The 16782-nt window shown below is 47.3% G+C and overlaps 2 protein-coding genes across 4 annotated transcripts in view; both read right to left on the bottom strand.

The window, feature by feature from the left end:
* The window catches only part of DHRSX (dehydrogenase/reductase X-linked), a 319446-nt gene that overhangs the window by 178005 nt on the left and 124659 nt on the right, over nt 1-16782 (bottom strand). The gene's annotated exons all lie outside the window — the stretch shown is intronic.
* On the bottom strand, nt 602-9655 carry LOC129530417 (uncharacterized). The gene is made up of 2 exons (XM_055377227.1): nt 7418-9655; nt 602-3875 (listed from the first exon to the last, which is right to left on the bottom strand). Exon 1 carries the CDS (start codon nt 9180-9182, stop codon nt 8013-8015), a length of 1170 nt encoding a protein of 389 aa, XP_055233202.1. The 5' UTR covers nt 9183-9655; the 3' UTR covers nt 602-3875; nt 7418-8012.

Genomic DNA, 16782 nt, shown 5'->3' on the forward strand with positions numbered 1-16782 from the left:
AGATTTTTGGATAAATGGCCAAATACTACACACCTTAGGATTTGTGGGCCATAAGGTCTCTGTTGCAACTCTTCAAACCTGTGTACCTAAGGCAAAAACAGTCACAGGCAATAAGTAAATGAATGTATATGGCTGTGTTTCAAGAAAACTTTAATGAGAAAAACAAGTTAAGGGTCAGATATGTTCCAGGGTCAACAGTTTCCAGATTCTTGATCTAGATTGTCCTTGATGGTTTGGGAAAAGTATATAGATAATCAATTATTTATTCATTCATTTATTTATTTATTTATTTATTTATTTATTTATTTATTTTGTGTGTGAGAGAGAGAGAAAGAAAGAGAGAGACAGAGAGACGGAGTCTTGCTCTGTCACCAGGCTAGAGTGCAGTGGCATGATTTCAGCTCACTGCAACCTCCACCTCCCAGGTTCAAGCAATTCTCCTGCCTCAGCCTCCCAAGTAGCTGGGATTACAGGCCTGCACCACCACACCCAGCTAATTTTTGTATTTTTAGTAGAGACAGGGTTTTACCATGTTGGCCAGGCTGGTCTTGAACTCTGGACCTCAGGTGACCCGCCCAACTCAGCCTCCCAAAGTGCTGGGATTACAGGCGTGAGCCACTGCACCCAACCAGATATTCAAGAATTCATTAGGAACACTTGGTGGAAAGTTCTGACGGTTGAAATTTCAGCATGTTGTTTCATCTGTGATCTGTAATTCCATTTGCATGAATTTAGCCAAATTCTAATTTTTTGCAATAAGACAGCCTTTGCCCAGGAGGAGGTAATCAAATATGTTAGTTATAAATCACTTTTTTTGCATAAGTTTAAATCATATTTTTATTACATGTTGTTTCCTCTTTCTTGTTCCAATTCATGCTAATCTGTCCTTGCTTCTTTTGTGTGTGGAATGAAGGATGAATAAATGGTGGGATATTATTCTTTCATTTTTCTTAAGGAAACTATTATTGATGGTTTTTTTTTTTTTGCTTCTCCGCTACTTTCCTTTTGTATTTATTTCTGCATAATGTCATTATTTTCATACTCCTGCTTCCTAATTTTACTTTATTTCTTAGAGGCCCAGTCATCATTTGCTTTTTTATTTCTTACTAGCACGAGAACTTAGAGTGATACAAATCTTCTGAATATTTTGGCTGCATTCTGCAGACAGTGACAGCTTCCATTTCCATGGATATTATTTATAAAACATTTTTGTCACCTGCTATGAATTGTCACACTGCCCACATGCTTTAAAAGGACAGTTTTTGAAATCAACATGAGTTTGGGCACTGGGAAACTGCAAACCTAATAAAATTAAACATTAAAAAAGGGGCTCTTTCTGCTTCCCTATCAACTGAGGCAGCAGGGTTATAGATGTAGGGGGTAAGGAACGGACCCTGTATTGGTCAGGGTTCTCTAGAGGGACAGAACTAACAGGATAGATATATAGAAAGGGGCATTTATTCGGTATTAACTCACACGATCACAAGGCCCCACAATAGGCTGTCTGCAGGCTGAGGGGCAAGGAAGCCAGCCCAAGTCCCAAAGCTGAAGAACTTGGAGTCCAGTTTTCCAGGGCAGGAAGTATCCAGCACAGAGAAAGATGCAGGCTGGGAGGCTAGACCAGTCTAGTCTTTTCACGTTTTTCTGCCTGCTTATAGTCTAGCCTCGCTGGCCTGCTGATGACATGGTGGCCACCCAGATGATTAAGGGTGGGTCTGCCTTTCCCAGCCCACGGACTCAAATGTTAATGTCCTTTGGCAACACCCTCACAGACACACCCAGGATCAATACTTTGCATCCTTCAATCCAATCAAGTTTACTCTAAGTATTAATCATCGCAGAACCCATTCCAAGGGCAGAAGTTTACAGAGGAAATAGTTAGGACCTCAGCCAGCTCCAGAGTGTGCATGGGTCAGATAACAGGGGTGAATTTCCACACATCAGGCGGAAAAAAAAAATTCCCTACTCTGAGCCTCCACCCTCCCCTGCAAAAAAAAAAGGGGATTCCCTCAGGTACCCCCGGAACCTAAATCTTGTTCTGTGCCAGGGAGGCATGGAGTACAGGAGCCTGGCTCACTCCTGAGGAAGCCACTGCTCATAGCTACAGGGTAGCTGTGGTCCTGTGGGGACTGATCAGAGAAAAGAGAAGGGAGTGGTATGGGTTTGTCCTTGGTCTTACTCAAAGGAGCCATTGGGATGCATGGAGGGAACCCCACGGCAAGATGCTGAGATGATGCCAGCTTTCTGGGGGTTGCAGAAAAGTTTTCAGGTAGCCCCTTGGAAAGAAGCACTGGTTGTCATGGGCTGAATTTTGTCCCCCCCCAAATTCATACATTGAGATCCTCAGCCCTAGGACTTCAGAATGTGATTATATTTGGATATGGGGTCTTTAAAGAGGCAATTAAGGTAAAATGAGGTTTCAGGGGGCTGGGGGGAGGCTGATCCAATGGGACTGGCTCCTTATAAGAAGAGGAGATGAGGACACAGACACACACAGAGGGACAACCCTGTGAGGACACAGGGAGAAGACGGTGACTCCAAGTCCAGGAGAGAGACCTCAGGAGGAACCAGCCCTGCCCATACCCTGATCTCAGATGTCCAGCCTCCAGTACTGTGGGAGAATCAACGTCTATTGTTTCTAAGCCACCCAGCCTATGGTATTCTGTGATAGCAGCCTGAAATGGACTAAGATATCTCATAAGAAGAGGAGATGAGGACACAGACATAGACAGAGGAAGGACTCTGTGAGGACACAGGGAGAAGACAGCATCTCCAAGTCGAGGAGAGAGACCTCAGGAGGAATCAGCCTTGCCCATACCCTGATCTCAGACATCCAGCCTCTAGGACTGTGGGAGAATAAATGTCTTTTGTTTGTAAGTCATCCAGCCTATGGTATTCTGTGACAGCAGCCTGAAATAGACTAAGACATTTCATAAGAAGAGATGAGGACACAGACACACGCAGAGGAAGGACTCTGTGAGGACACAGGGAGAAGACGGCGTCTACAAGCCAAGGAGAAAGCAAGCCTACCAACACGGTGACCTCAGACATGTAGCCTCTACAGCTGTGAGAGAATAAATATCTTTTGTTTAAACCACCTGGTCTGTGGGTCTCTGTAACACTCGGCAACCCTACAAGACGAATACACGGACCAGAGCATTAGAAGCGCCGCAGGTGGTCTCTGGCAGTCACGCTTCTGCCATGAGAATCAGCTCTAACCCTCTGTTACCGGGACATGGGGCAACCAGCCAGGAAGGGGTCACCTGGTCTCCTTCCTCCTCTCTCTCACCTGGACCCAGGTGGGTGCTCCAATGGCAGCTCATGGGGGGAAAGAGAGGGAAAGGCTGGGCCAGAGGCAGCAGAAATCTCCCTTCTGAAAGAGGAAGATGACCTGAGCTCCTGCCCTGGGCTGAATCCCTGAATCCGGACTCTGTTTTGTGATGAAAGTGATGGCGGTAACCTGGGAGGGGGTGGGTAGGTAGGTTTCGTGTCCACCTCTGTTTCCATGCAGGAGCTTGGGAGAGGGAGACAGGGAGGGCACAGCACACAGATGACACCCCACGGGCTGTGTGCTTGGCGTGCTGGACACGTGTGTCGCAGTCTTTCTTGACCTAAAACATGGGTACTTTTATCCACTCATGAGTGTGTTATCAATTGACACACACGAGTCACTCACCAACAGCTGCACAAGGATGCTCCAGAGATAAATCTTCTCTTGCCTTGTGTTTTATTTATTCTTCTCTGTATCTCCCTGATCTGGCCTTTTCAGATTCAGAATCACGTGGGTTGTTGAGCATTTCCAATTTAAGGGCAATTACTTATTTTATTTTTTATTTTTTTATTGTTTTAGATGGATTCTTGCTGTGTCACCCAGGCTAGAGTGCAGTGGCATGAGCTCGGCTCACTGCAACCTCCGCCTCCGGTGATCAAGTGATTCTGCTGCCTCAGCCTCCCGAAGAGCTGGGATTACAGGCTTGAGCCACCATGCCCGACTAGTTTTTGTATTTTTAGTAGAGAAGGGGTTTCGCCATGTCGGCCACGGTGGTCTCGAACTCCCGACCTCAAGTGATCCACCCGCCTCAGCCTCCCAAATTGCTGGGATTACAGGCATGAACCACCTCGGCCTCATTTTTAAAATAATTTTTAGCTGTGGAAAAATACACACAACATAAAGTTTAGCATTTTAACCTTTTGTTTTTTTTTTTTTTTTTTGACGGAGCTTTGCTCTTGTTGCCCATCCTGGAGTGTAATAGCGCGATCGCAGCTCACCACAACCTCTGCCTCCTGGATTCAAGCGATTCTCCTGCTCAGCCTCCCAAATAGCTAGGATTACAGGCGCCCACCACCACACTCGGCTAATTTTGTATTTTTAGTAGGAGGTTTCTCCATGTTGGCCAGGCTCGTCTCAAACTCCTGACCTCAGGTGATCCACCCGCCTCGGCTTCCCCAAGTGCTGGGATTACGGGCATGAGTCACCATGCCCAGCTGCATTTTTTTTTTTATAATTTTGAGTTGTGGAAAAATACACATCACATAAAGTTTAGCATTTTAACCATTTGTACGTACACAGTAAAGTGGTATTAAATACATTCATATTGTTATGTAGCCATCATTGCCGTGCATCTCCAAAATATTTTCATCTTGCCAAATGGAAACTCTGTTCCCATTAAACATTAAGTCCCCACCTTTTCCTCGCCCAACCCCTATAACTACCCCATTCCACTTTCTGTCTCTAAGAATTTAAAGGTACTCTGTGTACCTCATAGAAGTGGAATCCTACAGTATTTGTCCTTTGGGGATTGGTTTATTTCACTTAGCATTAATGTCCTCAAGGTTAGCCCACATTGCAGCATGCATCTGAATATCCTTCCTTTTTTATGGCTGCGTAATATTCCATCATTTGGATACACCACATTTTGCTTATCCATCTGCCTGTGGAGGGACACAGTTTCTCTCCACCTTTTAGGATTGGATTATTTCACTTAGCATTAATGTCCTCAAGGTTAGCCCACATCACAGCATGCATCTGAATACCCTTCCTTTTTTATGGCTGCGTAATATTCCACCGTTTGGCTATACCACATTTTGCTTATCCATTTGCTTCTGGAAGGACACAGTTTCTCTCCACCTTCGGGTTATTGTAAGTAATACTGCTGCTGCAAACGTGGTTTGTGCAAATATCTGTTGGAGACCCTGTTTCCAATTCTTTGAGGTATATACCCAGCAGTGGAATTCCTGGTGCCATCTGTTCTTACTTTTTATTTCATGGAATGCTGTTTTATTGGGGACCCAAGAATTTGGCAGGCTCAGTCTATCCTCAGGGAGTCAGTGAAGTTCAATAATAAAGAAACTCTCCAGGTCGTCCCTCCTTAAAAGTCAGGTTCCTTCAAGACAGAATACAAGTGACCTGCCCTCAGGCAAAAGGGATGCCGGCAACGTTGCACCACTGGTGCAACACCAGTATGCACCAAGGCATAACCCAAGATTTAAGACGCAGCCAAGAGCCCTTTCCCATGAGGAGCCATAGGTAGGAATTCTCAGGCAGGCAGGGGACTGGGGGAAAAAAATAAACCCACCTAGGGATGGAATCCTGCCAAGTAAGAGAGGAATATAGAAGGCAGTAGACACAGGGGTCACACCCAGAAATGCAAAGGCTGATGTGAAAAGCCTGCCACGAAGCACCCAGCCCATCTTAAGTGAAATTCAAGAGGACTCCTGTAATCCCAGCACTTTGGGAGGCCGAGGTGGGCGGATCACCTGAGGTCAGGAGTTCGAGACCAGCCTGACCAACATGGTGAAATTCCCATCTCTACTAAAAATACAAAAATTAGCTGGGTGTGGTGGGACACACCTGTAATCCCAGCTACTGGGGAGACTGAGGCAGGATAATTGCTTGAATCCAGGAGGTGAAGGTTGCAGTGGGCCAAGATCGCACCACTGCACTCCAGCCTGGGTGACAGACAGAGCGAGATTCCGACTAAAAGAAAAAAAAAGGAAAGAAATTCAAGAGGGACTGTGAAAAGAGCAGTGATTGCTACACAGTCCAAGGCGATCCATGGGGATGAGGCAGCAATTATGCATCCAACGAAGTGAGGTTTGCAAAGTGAGGAAGGAGGAGGGAAAACGCTGTCGTTCACCATCCCTCGCCACAGGGAGGCCACAGGCAATGCCAGCAATTCAAACGTGCTGCTTAAACAAAGCATCCTGGTCCTCCCAGGGTTTGGGATCCTGGGGAAATGGAAATGGGTATGACGGTCAGGGAGGGTGATGCTAGCCTCAAGCCCAGCCCTTCACTTCAATGGGATTTAAATGCCATGCACGTTACAGTTCAGTTTCATGAAATCTCTGCTTTTATCTAAAGCCGATATAATTTCATAAAGTATATGTAAAGCATTTATCATTTTATATATGCAGCACATATAATTTTAGGAGGAAATGATGGTGCACGCCTGTAGTCCCAGCTCCTCCAGAGGCTGAGGTGGGAGGATCGCTTGAGTTCCAGAGGCAAAGCCAGCCCGGGCAACACAGCAAGACTCACGTCTCTTAAAAAATAAAATAAAATAAGTAGGTGTATAATTTTATGTATATATTAATTTTATATTTTGTATACTGATATATATGTATTATATGTTACAATGTTTATATTATATATTATGATATATGCTTATTATATATCATATTTATTATATATTATGTGTTACATAGTATGATATATATAAAATAATATATACATAAAATTAAACATCCAATAACTATAGTTTATACTTATATATTATAAATTCATGTTTATTATAAAGTATGATATAAAAATATATACTAAATATAAATATATACTATTTATAGAATAGCATATTTAATATAAATTATTTATAATATGACATACAAATATAATTTATAGTTATCATTATATATTTATGTAATATATAGTTTATATATACACAAAATGTATTGTGCATATATTATGTTTTATACATAAATATATAAATAAAATGTATCAAAGTATATGTTGTATATAATTTTATATTACAAATATAGGTTACAAAATATATATACATTACAAAATGTAACATACATATGAATGTGAATTCATATGTATATACATTATAATAATATAAATTCATATTATGTCATTATGTATTTAATATATACATTGAACATAATACATCATATATAATAATACATTATAATCTAATGTATATGCTTTATAATAAATATATAGTAAGCATACAAACCTAAAATATTAATATAGATCAAGTATATAAATGTGTATACAATAAATATATGAACCTAAAATATGAATATATATAAAGTAGATGAATATAACACATAAACAAACTATAAATGTCTGGCCATTTACCATGTACAAGTGTGCAGTGTGGACAGTGAATGGAAATGTGAGCATGAAATGTGTGTTGACGCCTCCCATCTCCTGTGCACACACATGACACACAGGGACCTCCCCGTCTCCTGCACACACGACACCCAGGGACCTCCCCGTCTCCTGCACACACGACACCCAGGGACCTTCCCGTCTCCTCCACACACACGACACACAGGGACCTCCCCGTCTCCTGCACACACAATACCCAGGGACCTCACCATCTCCTGCGCACACACGACACACAGGGACCTCCCTGTCTCCGGCGCACACAGGACACCCAGGGACCTCACCATCTCCTGCGCACACAAGACACCCAGGGACCTCCCCATCTCCTCTGCACACACGACACACAGGGACCTCCCTGTCTCCTGCACACACGACACACAGGGACCTCCCCATCTCCTCTGCACACACAACACACAGGGACCTCCCCGTCTCCTGCACACACGACACACAGGGACCTCCCTGTCTCCGGCGCACACAGGACACCCAGGGACCTCACCATCTCCTGCGCACACAAGACACCCAGGGACCTCCCCATCTCCTCTGCACACACGACACCCAGGGACCTCCCCATCTCCTCTGCACACACGACACCCAGGGACCTTCCCGTCTCCTGCACACACAACACCTAGGGACCTCCCTGTCTCCTGCACACACGACACCCAGGGACCTTCCCGTCTCCTGCACACACAACACCTAGGGACCTCCCTGTCTCCTGCACACACGACACACAGGGACCTTCCCGTCTCCTGCACACACAACACCTAGGGACCTCCCTGTCTCCTGCACACACGACACACAGGGACCTCCCCATCTCCTCCGCACACACGACACACAGGGACCTCCCTATCTCCGGCGCACACAGGACACCCAGGGACCTCAGCATCTCCTGCGCACACAAGACACCCAGGGACCTCCCCATCTCCTCTGCACACACGACACACAGGGACCTTCCCATCTCCTGCACACAGGACACCCAGGGACCTCCCCGTCTCCTGCACACACACGACACACAGGGACCTTCCCATCTCCTGCACACAGGACACCCAGGGACCTCCCTGCCTCCTGCACACACAACACACAGGGACCTCCCCATCTCCTCTGCACACACGACACCCAGGGACCTCCCCATCTCCTCCGCACACAAGACACCCAGGGACCTCCCCATCTCCTCTGCACACACGACACACAGGGACCTCCCTGTCTCCTGCACACAGGACACCCAGGGACCTCCCCGTCTCCTGCACACACAACACACAGGGACCTCCCCATCTCCTGCACACACGACACACAGGGACCTCCCCATCTCCTGGGCACACAACACCCAGGGACCTCCCTGTCTCCTGCACACACGACACACAGTGACCTGCCCGTCTCCTGCGCACACACAACACACAGGGACCATTCGGGGTTCAGGGACGCGTGTCCATGGTAGGATCCCTGGCAATTTTTCTGATTTGCCCGAGCACTCATGAGTTTCATGACTGCTATGATTTTTCACAGAAGCTTGGCTGTGGGCAAGATGGGTTGGCAGATGCAGGGGGAACCGGATGGAAGGCTGCTTATGTCCGGGCTCACTGTCCTGGCGGCTGCAGGTGCCTAGGCCATGAGTACATCTGAGCAGACAGGGCGCCGGAGGAGAGGGCAGGATAAGAATGGGAGGGCAGACAGCAGGCTCCCTGTGAAGGCCAGTGGGCCCAGCTGAGACCCAGGGAGGGGTATACCTGCCCCACAGGAGAGACCTGGACTTGGCAGCAGCAGGGAGCCGGGGCAGGAGGGAAATCGGCCCCACCCACATGCTGCAAGCACGTCGGCCAGGTCAGAGTTCCAGGTGAGGACGAGGTTACAGCTACAGGTGATATGATGTCAGAGCTATCGGTGAGGATAGCCGGTTAGAGCTACAGGTGAGGGTAAGAGGTCAGAATGCCAGGTGAAGATGAGATTACAGCTACAGGTGAGGATGACATCACATTTACACATGAGGATAACAGGTTAGAGCTACAGATGAGGATAAGAGTTGGAGTTGGGGCCAGGCACAGTGGCTCACGCCTGTAATCCCAGCACTTTGGGAGGCTGAGGCGGGCAGATCACAAGGTCAAGAGATCGAGACCGTCCTGGCCAACATGGTGAAACCCCATCTCTACTAAAAATACATAAATTAGCTGGGCGTAGTGGCACGTGCCTGTAGTCCCAGCTACTCGGGAGGCTGAGGCGGGAGAATGGCGTGAACCCGGGAGGCGGAAGTTGCGGTGAGCCGAGATTGTGCCACTGCACTCCAGCCTGGGCAACACAGTGAGACTCCGTCTCATGAAAAAAAAAAAAAAAAGAGTTGGAGTTGGAGTTCCAGGTAGTGATGAGAGGCTGGACTTCCAGGTGACAATGAGTGGTCAGCATTACAGGTGATGGGGAGAGGTTCGAGTCCCAGGTGAGGATCAGTGGTCAGCGTTATAGGTGATGATAAGAGGTTGAAGTTCCAGGTAAAGATAAGCCGTCACTGGGGCCAAGGACAGCCCGAGGTCACAGGGCTGGCTCAACCCTGATTCCTCCAAGACCTGTGTTCTTTCCTGCACCTGTTTCCTTAGAACGAGTCTGTTCAGGACTCACACTCACCTGCTGCAGGGAGCTCAGCTCTCCAGCCCACCTGCACTCTCTCCAGAACCCCTCCCTGCCCGTGTGAAGCAGGAGGGTGTCACAGATCAGCACCCAACACACCTTGGCCATTGGGGCCAGCCAGGGGGTGGAGGGGCCGAGCTACGTAAGTCCCTGTGCGCACCACAAAGGGGGCTTGTACTGTGTCTAGAAACCTTTCATTTCTGTTTTGAGTTTACTTTCTCACTGGGGTTCCACTCCTGGCAGACCTCCCTTTTTCCCATAGAGAGGACGCACGCAGAATTTCCATGCATCTGGAACCCCGGATGCTTGGAAACACGTAGCGCCTCCTGTCATGCCCCATCGGTGACCAGAGAGGACTGAGTAAGGGATGTCCCCGTGACTGCAAGGAAGGCATGGATGGGGGTGTGTCTACCTCCAGCGGAACCCCCAGGGGACTTGGAATTTGGAGGCAGAGTCTGAGGCCAACACTTCAGAGTGACACACGCATGTTCAGGGTCACCTTACCAGAAGCCATGCATTTCCCTGATGAGCCAGGGGGGTGACTATGTCTCGCCAAGTTCTTGTCCCATGACCTGGGGTCAGGACACAGTGTGCTGATGTCACACCATGTCACACAGCTGTAGTATGCCTCTATCAGCAATGCAACTAGATATTCTATTCCTGCCCGATCTATGTCTCTACTCGTCTCCCGAGGCTGCTGTGACAAATGACCACACCTGGGGAACTTAATTCAACAGGAATTCATCCTCTACTGGCTCTGGAGACCAAAAGTCTGAGATCAGGTGTCTTGGGACCATGCTCCCTCCGGGGGCTCTCAGGAAGGGGCCTCCCTGCCTCTCCCAGTTCCTGGGGGCTCCAGGAGTCCCTGGGTTTGTGGCCGCATCACTCCAGTCTCTGCCTCTGTCTCCACAAGGCCTTCTCCTCTGTGTCTGTGTCTCCTCTCCTGTCTCCTACAAGGACAGCTATCATTGGATTTAAGACTCACCCTAATCCAGAATGATCTCATCTTGAGATCCTTAACTAATTACATCTGCAAAGACCCTATTTCCAAATAAGTTCCTGTTCACAGGTTCTGGGGATTAGGACATGGACATATCTTTTGGAGATCAGCATTCAACCCCTTGCAATTGTGTTTGATGCTTTCTTTCTTTTTCTTTTCTTTTTTTTTTTTTTTTTTTTGAGACAGAATCATGCTCTGTCTCCCAGGCTGGAGTGCATTGGCAATATCTCAGCTCACTGCAACCTCAGCCTCCCGGGTTCAAGCAATTCTCCAGCCTCAGCCTCCCGAGGAGCTGGGATGACAGGCTCCCGTCACCATGCCCGGCTAATTTTTGTATTTTTAGTAGAGATGAGGTTTCACCATGTTGGCCAGGCTGGTCTCGAACTCCTGGCCTCAAGCAATCCACCCGCCTTGGCCTCCCAAAGGTGTCTGATACTTTCTGAAGACTCTAGGGGAGGATCCTTCCTGCCCCTTCCAGCTCCTGGTGGCTGCTTCACTCCAGTCTCTGTCTCCACATGGCCTTATCTGTGTCTCCCTTTTTTTTTTTTTTTTGAGATGGAGTTTCACTCTTGTTGCCCAGGCCGGAGCGCAATACCACGATCTCGGCTCACCACAACCTCCGCCTCCTGGGTTCAAGCGATTCTCCTGTCTCAGCCTCCTGATTAGCTAAAATTGCTCTTAATATTTTAAAGGATACTGCAGAATACAGAGGCATTTGAAGGAATAAAGAGAATGGCTGAAAACAGCTGAAATTCAGCTTCTTTTTACTATTATTCCATTTTTATTTAGAGAAAAGGGTCTTGCTCTGTCGCCCAAGCTAAAGTACAGGGTCGCGATCACGGCTCACCACAGCCTTGACCTCCAGGCTCAAACGATCCTCCTGCCTCAGCCTCCTGAGTAGCTGAGACTCCAGGCACGCACACCACGCCTGACTAATTTTTTTATTTAGTTGTAGAGACAAGGTCTTGCCACGTTGCCCAGGCTGGTCTTGAAGTCCTGGGCTCAAGCGATCCTCCTGCCTCTGCCTCCCGAGTAGCTGGGACCACAGTGCACCCCACCAAGCCAGACTGATTTGTTAATATTTTGTAGAGACGGAGTCTCTCTACGCCACCCTGACTGCTGTCGAACTCCTGGCCTCAAGCAATCTTCTTGCCTCAGCCTCCCAAAGTGCTGGAATTCCAAGCGTGAGCCACCGGGCCCGACCCCTGGCATTCACCCCTCTTGAGACACGGTGGGAAAGGAACTGTGAATAGTTATTTTCACACGTGCCGCCTGTGCTCTGGTGGGAGAAGAGCAATGAGAACACTCGCCTTGTTTCTCTACCTCGGTTCTCATTCACAGACAAAAAAAAAAACAACAGTAACACAGCCAGGCAGGGTACAGATAACTCCCTCCGCTGACAGAGACATTTTTTTTTTTCCCATTTTAACAACACTCATTAATTCTTATCTGTTAAATAGCGCGTAGAATTTGTGCCTCTAAACCCACTCGATAATCTTTTGGGTAATTAACTTGTAAAACAACCCCAGTCCTCGTTAGGGGCGGGATGGAAAAATGAGAAGTAGCGCATTTGCAAAGCAGACCATACACAATTACTTATTAAACATGCCCCAGGTGTGCCGGCAAGTCGGCGGCAAGCGGAAGCCCTCAGCCCTGTCGTCTAATGGAAGAAGATTAAAAAGTGCCAGTATCCTCAGAGCGTGCACACACACACACACACACATAGATACATATGCCAACAGGCTGATCTCACACACATAGATACATATGCCAACAGGCTGATATATTCAGGGTCTGGAGAAGGATTACACAAAGAGGTGAGTTGCAGAAGGGGGCTCGCTTGCAGACCCTTGTAGGTGAACAGGGGCAGGGATTAAGGAGCTCATGGTGCTGCAGAAGTATCTCTGAATGGATCAGCGCAACCGTGCATTCAATAGCAAAATATGTCAGTATGACTCATCTCAGAAACAGCCTTGCTTCCAGCTGCAGGCGGTGATTTGGCCAGAGGTGGGCTCCAAGACTTGGGAAACACTCGTCAGAGCACCTGTAACCTCTACCTAACTCTAGCCCTAACCCTAAATATTAGGGAAATATGAGACTATGAGTTTTCAAAAAATAGCTGGGCATGGTGGCTCACTGTGCCTGTCATCCCAGCACTTTGGGAGGCTCAGGTAAGAGGATCGCCTGAGGCTGGGAGTTGGAGACCAAAACCCAAAGAGGCTGTGAACCACAACGCACCGTCATTTCTGGAAACGCACCGACTATCTGGGAGGCCCATGTGTGGATGTGCTTATTCTTAAGTATTTAAAGGCCCATGGAAAGGCGCTTTTGCTCTTTAGTGAAAATATATACCGGGCTCTATCGAGCCACGAAAAGACGCAAAGAAATGTTAAATGCATATTCCTTTTTTTTTTTTTGAGATCGACTCTCGCTGTGTCACCCAGGCTGAAGTGCAGTGGTGCGATCTCGGCTCACTGAAAACTCCACCTCCCAGGTTCAAGCAATTCTCCTGCATCAGCCTCCTGAGTAGCTGGGATTACAGGCATGCGCCACCATGCCTGGCTAATTTTTGTATTTCTATTTATTTGTTTATTTATTTGGAGACGGTGTCTCGCTCTGTCGCCCAGGCTGGAGTGCAGTGGTGCGATCTCGGCTCACTGCAAGCTCCGCCTGCCGGGTTCACGCCATTCTCCCACCTCAGCCTCCCGAGTAGCTGGGACTACAGGCACCCGCCACCACGCCCAGCTAATTTTTTTTGTACTTTTAGTAGAGACGGGGTTTCACCGTGTTAGCCAGGATGGTCTCGATCTCCTGATCTCGTGATCTGCCCGCCTCGGCCATAGTGATTTGGAAGGTTAAAATTAAGCCTTACCACCCTGAGATATGAAGAGCCCTGAAGAGAAGGAACACAGTGAGACCTGCGAGGACCAATTAAACTTTCAGAGAGTGTGGGACATCTATGCCCATGCATGAGAACACATACGGTGACCTCAAGGAATTAACAGGAACGCATGAGTCTATCTGTTTATCTACGCATATTCCTGTCTACAGCCTGACTCGGGGCACTTCTCGAAAACGTGAAAGAAACAAAAGGACTCACTATGAAAAGGAAAACAGTCAATAAGGGCCATTTTATGTTTAAAAAAAAAAAAAAACACAGGCCGGGCGTGGTAGCTCACGCCTGTAATCCCAGCACTTTGGGAGGCCAAGGCAGGCAGATCAGAAAGTCAGGAGATCAAGACCATCCTGGCTAACACGGTGAATCCCTGTCTCTACTAAAAATACAAAAAATTAGCTGGGTGTGATGGTGCACGCCTGTAATCCCAGCTCCTTGGGAGGCTGAGGCAGGAGAATGGCTTGAACCAGGGAGTCGGAGGTTGCAGTGAGCCGAGATCGCACCACTGCACTCCAGCCTGGGCAACAGAGCAAGACTCCGTCTCAAAACAAACAAACAAAAAGCAAAAAAAAAAAAACAAAAAACATAGGGGCTGAGCTTGGTGTCTTACACCTGTAATCCCAGCACTTTGGAAGGTGGGAGGATCGCTTGAGGCCAGGAGTTTGAGACCAGCCTGGGCAACATAATGAGACCCCATCTCTAGAAAAAGTTTAAAAAACAAAATTAGCCATGTGTAGCGGTGCATGCTACTAGTCCCAGCTACTCGGGAGGCTGAGGTAGGAAGTTTCCTACTGAGGAGTTTGAGGCTGCAGTGAGCTATGATCACACCACTGCACTCCAACCTGGGTGACAGAGCAAGACCTTGTCTCCAATACAACAAAACAAAAAACAAAGGTAATTGTGAATATATGCTGAACCAGAATACACATCCACAATCTGGTTAAAACTTCTCGGGAATAAACATAATTGATCGTTGGTGAACACATTCACATGAAGTTTTGTGATTCGAACTTCAGCACAGACATGATCTCTCAAGGATTCTATGCCCTAAAATCATGTCACGAGAATTCTGTACATTAAAAATGGATACGCAGGGGTGTGGGGAGAATTCCATACCATCAACACTCACATCATCCTTTTTCCAAGTTTTGCAACCTCCTTAACAATCCTTCTACCCAATCCGAAAGTCTACAGGTAGAAGAAAAATTCTAGGCGTCTTCTTGCCCCAAGATATGTCTGCCTCCTGACTTGGAGTTCTCGCTCTGTTTGATGATGAAGACCAGTAGACACCTACACAGAGACTCTTGCATGTCATCATGAATAACATATGTCCCAGTCATGTGTCACAGGTGAGCCTGTAAAACAGGCACTGAGGTAGATTGTCTTGGGAGCCACTGTGTTTCAGGCACTGAATCAGAGACTCAGAAGATACCTGTGCACAGAATCCATCTCTGCCCTCACAAAGCTCTGATTTTAGCAGGGACAGGCGATGAGGAGGGTGAGTATCACAAAGAGCTCTCTTACTGACAACAAGCATTCATCCTACACTTCACTGACTCTTGTGTTTTCAATCTACTCAATTACGTTGATGACCTGTTATCAAGCTTCATCCTGATTTCACAGTATTCTGTTTTCATGATAAATTCAAGTATTTTATAGGTCATTGGATAGGCCAAAATGATGGTTCACAAAGATCTATTTTCAAAGTAGAAGTGCCTCCCAAGGCGGCGTGCAAAATTTACCTTCTTGACACCCATCAATTTCAGAAGGCATTGACCAGTGATTTCTTTTATTGAAAACCAACTTGATCTAATAACTGGGTAGAAGCACATGAACCAAACAGCTAGTCCCTCTTCTGATGAAGACGGCACAAGCTACTGGAAGAATAATATTTGGGAAGCTTTTTTTTTTTTTTTTTTTTAGATGAAGTTTCTCTCTGTCGCCCAGGCTGGAGTGCAGTGGCACGATCTCGGCTCACCGCAAACCTCCGCCTCCCGGGTCCAAGCCATTCTCCTGCCTCAGCCTCCCGAGTAGCTGGAATTACAGGCACCCGCCACCATACCTGACTAATATTTATATTTTTAGTAGAGATGGGGTTTCACCGTGTTGGCCAGGCTGGTTTCGAACTCCTGACCTCAAGCTATCTGCCCGCCTAGGCCTCCCAAAGAGCTGGGATGACAGGTGTGAGCCATCGCGCCTAGCCGGGAAGCTAAATGAATCAGAAGATGCTGTTTGTGATTAAAGTTACACAATCATTATAGAAAATGAGGACACCGTGCACCTTCCAAAGAGGATACACAGCACGTGTCTAGTCTGATCTCTCTTAGAATTTAGGATTACAGGGGTTCCACCATGGCGTGTATGAGCTGCAAAAGAGAATGGGCCTGCCTTCAGTGCTTTTAAGAGTGTTTACTGGTTATCTCTCCCCATCTGAGTTCATTTGAACACGGCTATGCCTTTCTGTGTTTGCTTTCATGGAGCTGCTGGGGTTTGATTTATTTATATTTGGAGGAGTTTCGGTAAGTGAATGAGACTATTTGTTCTAAGTAAGACAGCTTTCATCAGCACATAATTACCCAGGAGCCACAAAGGTGTGGGCACAATGGCTAAATGATGATAAGGAGTGAAAACGCTTCCCTGGAAAATCCCTAGCTTGGGAAATGAGCCATCTCGCCCAGATTCCTGAAAACAATCGCGCATTTATAATTCCGAGAGCTCAATTAGCCGTCCTTCTGTGGGCACGTAGCTTCCCATGCCCTGCCCAGCGTGGGATCTCAGCGGAGCACGACTTCAAAGACAGAAAGTACAACAAAGTACGCAGGCCAGAGTATTAACCCAAGAACTAAGGAGAGAGAATTGAGAGCAGGAAAGGCAGGAGGGGAAAGCAGG

Source organism: Gorilla gorilla, chromosome Y, assembly GCF_029281585.2.
Source record: "Gorilla gorilla gorilla isolate KB3781 chromosome Y, NHGRI_mGorGor1-v2.1_pri, whole genome shotgun sequence".
Taxonomy (NCBI): Eukaryota; Metazoa; Chordata; class Mammalia; order Primates; family Hominidae; genus Gorilla; species Gorilla gorilla.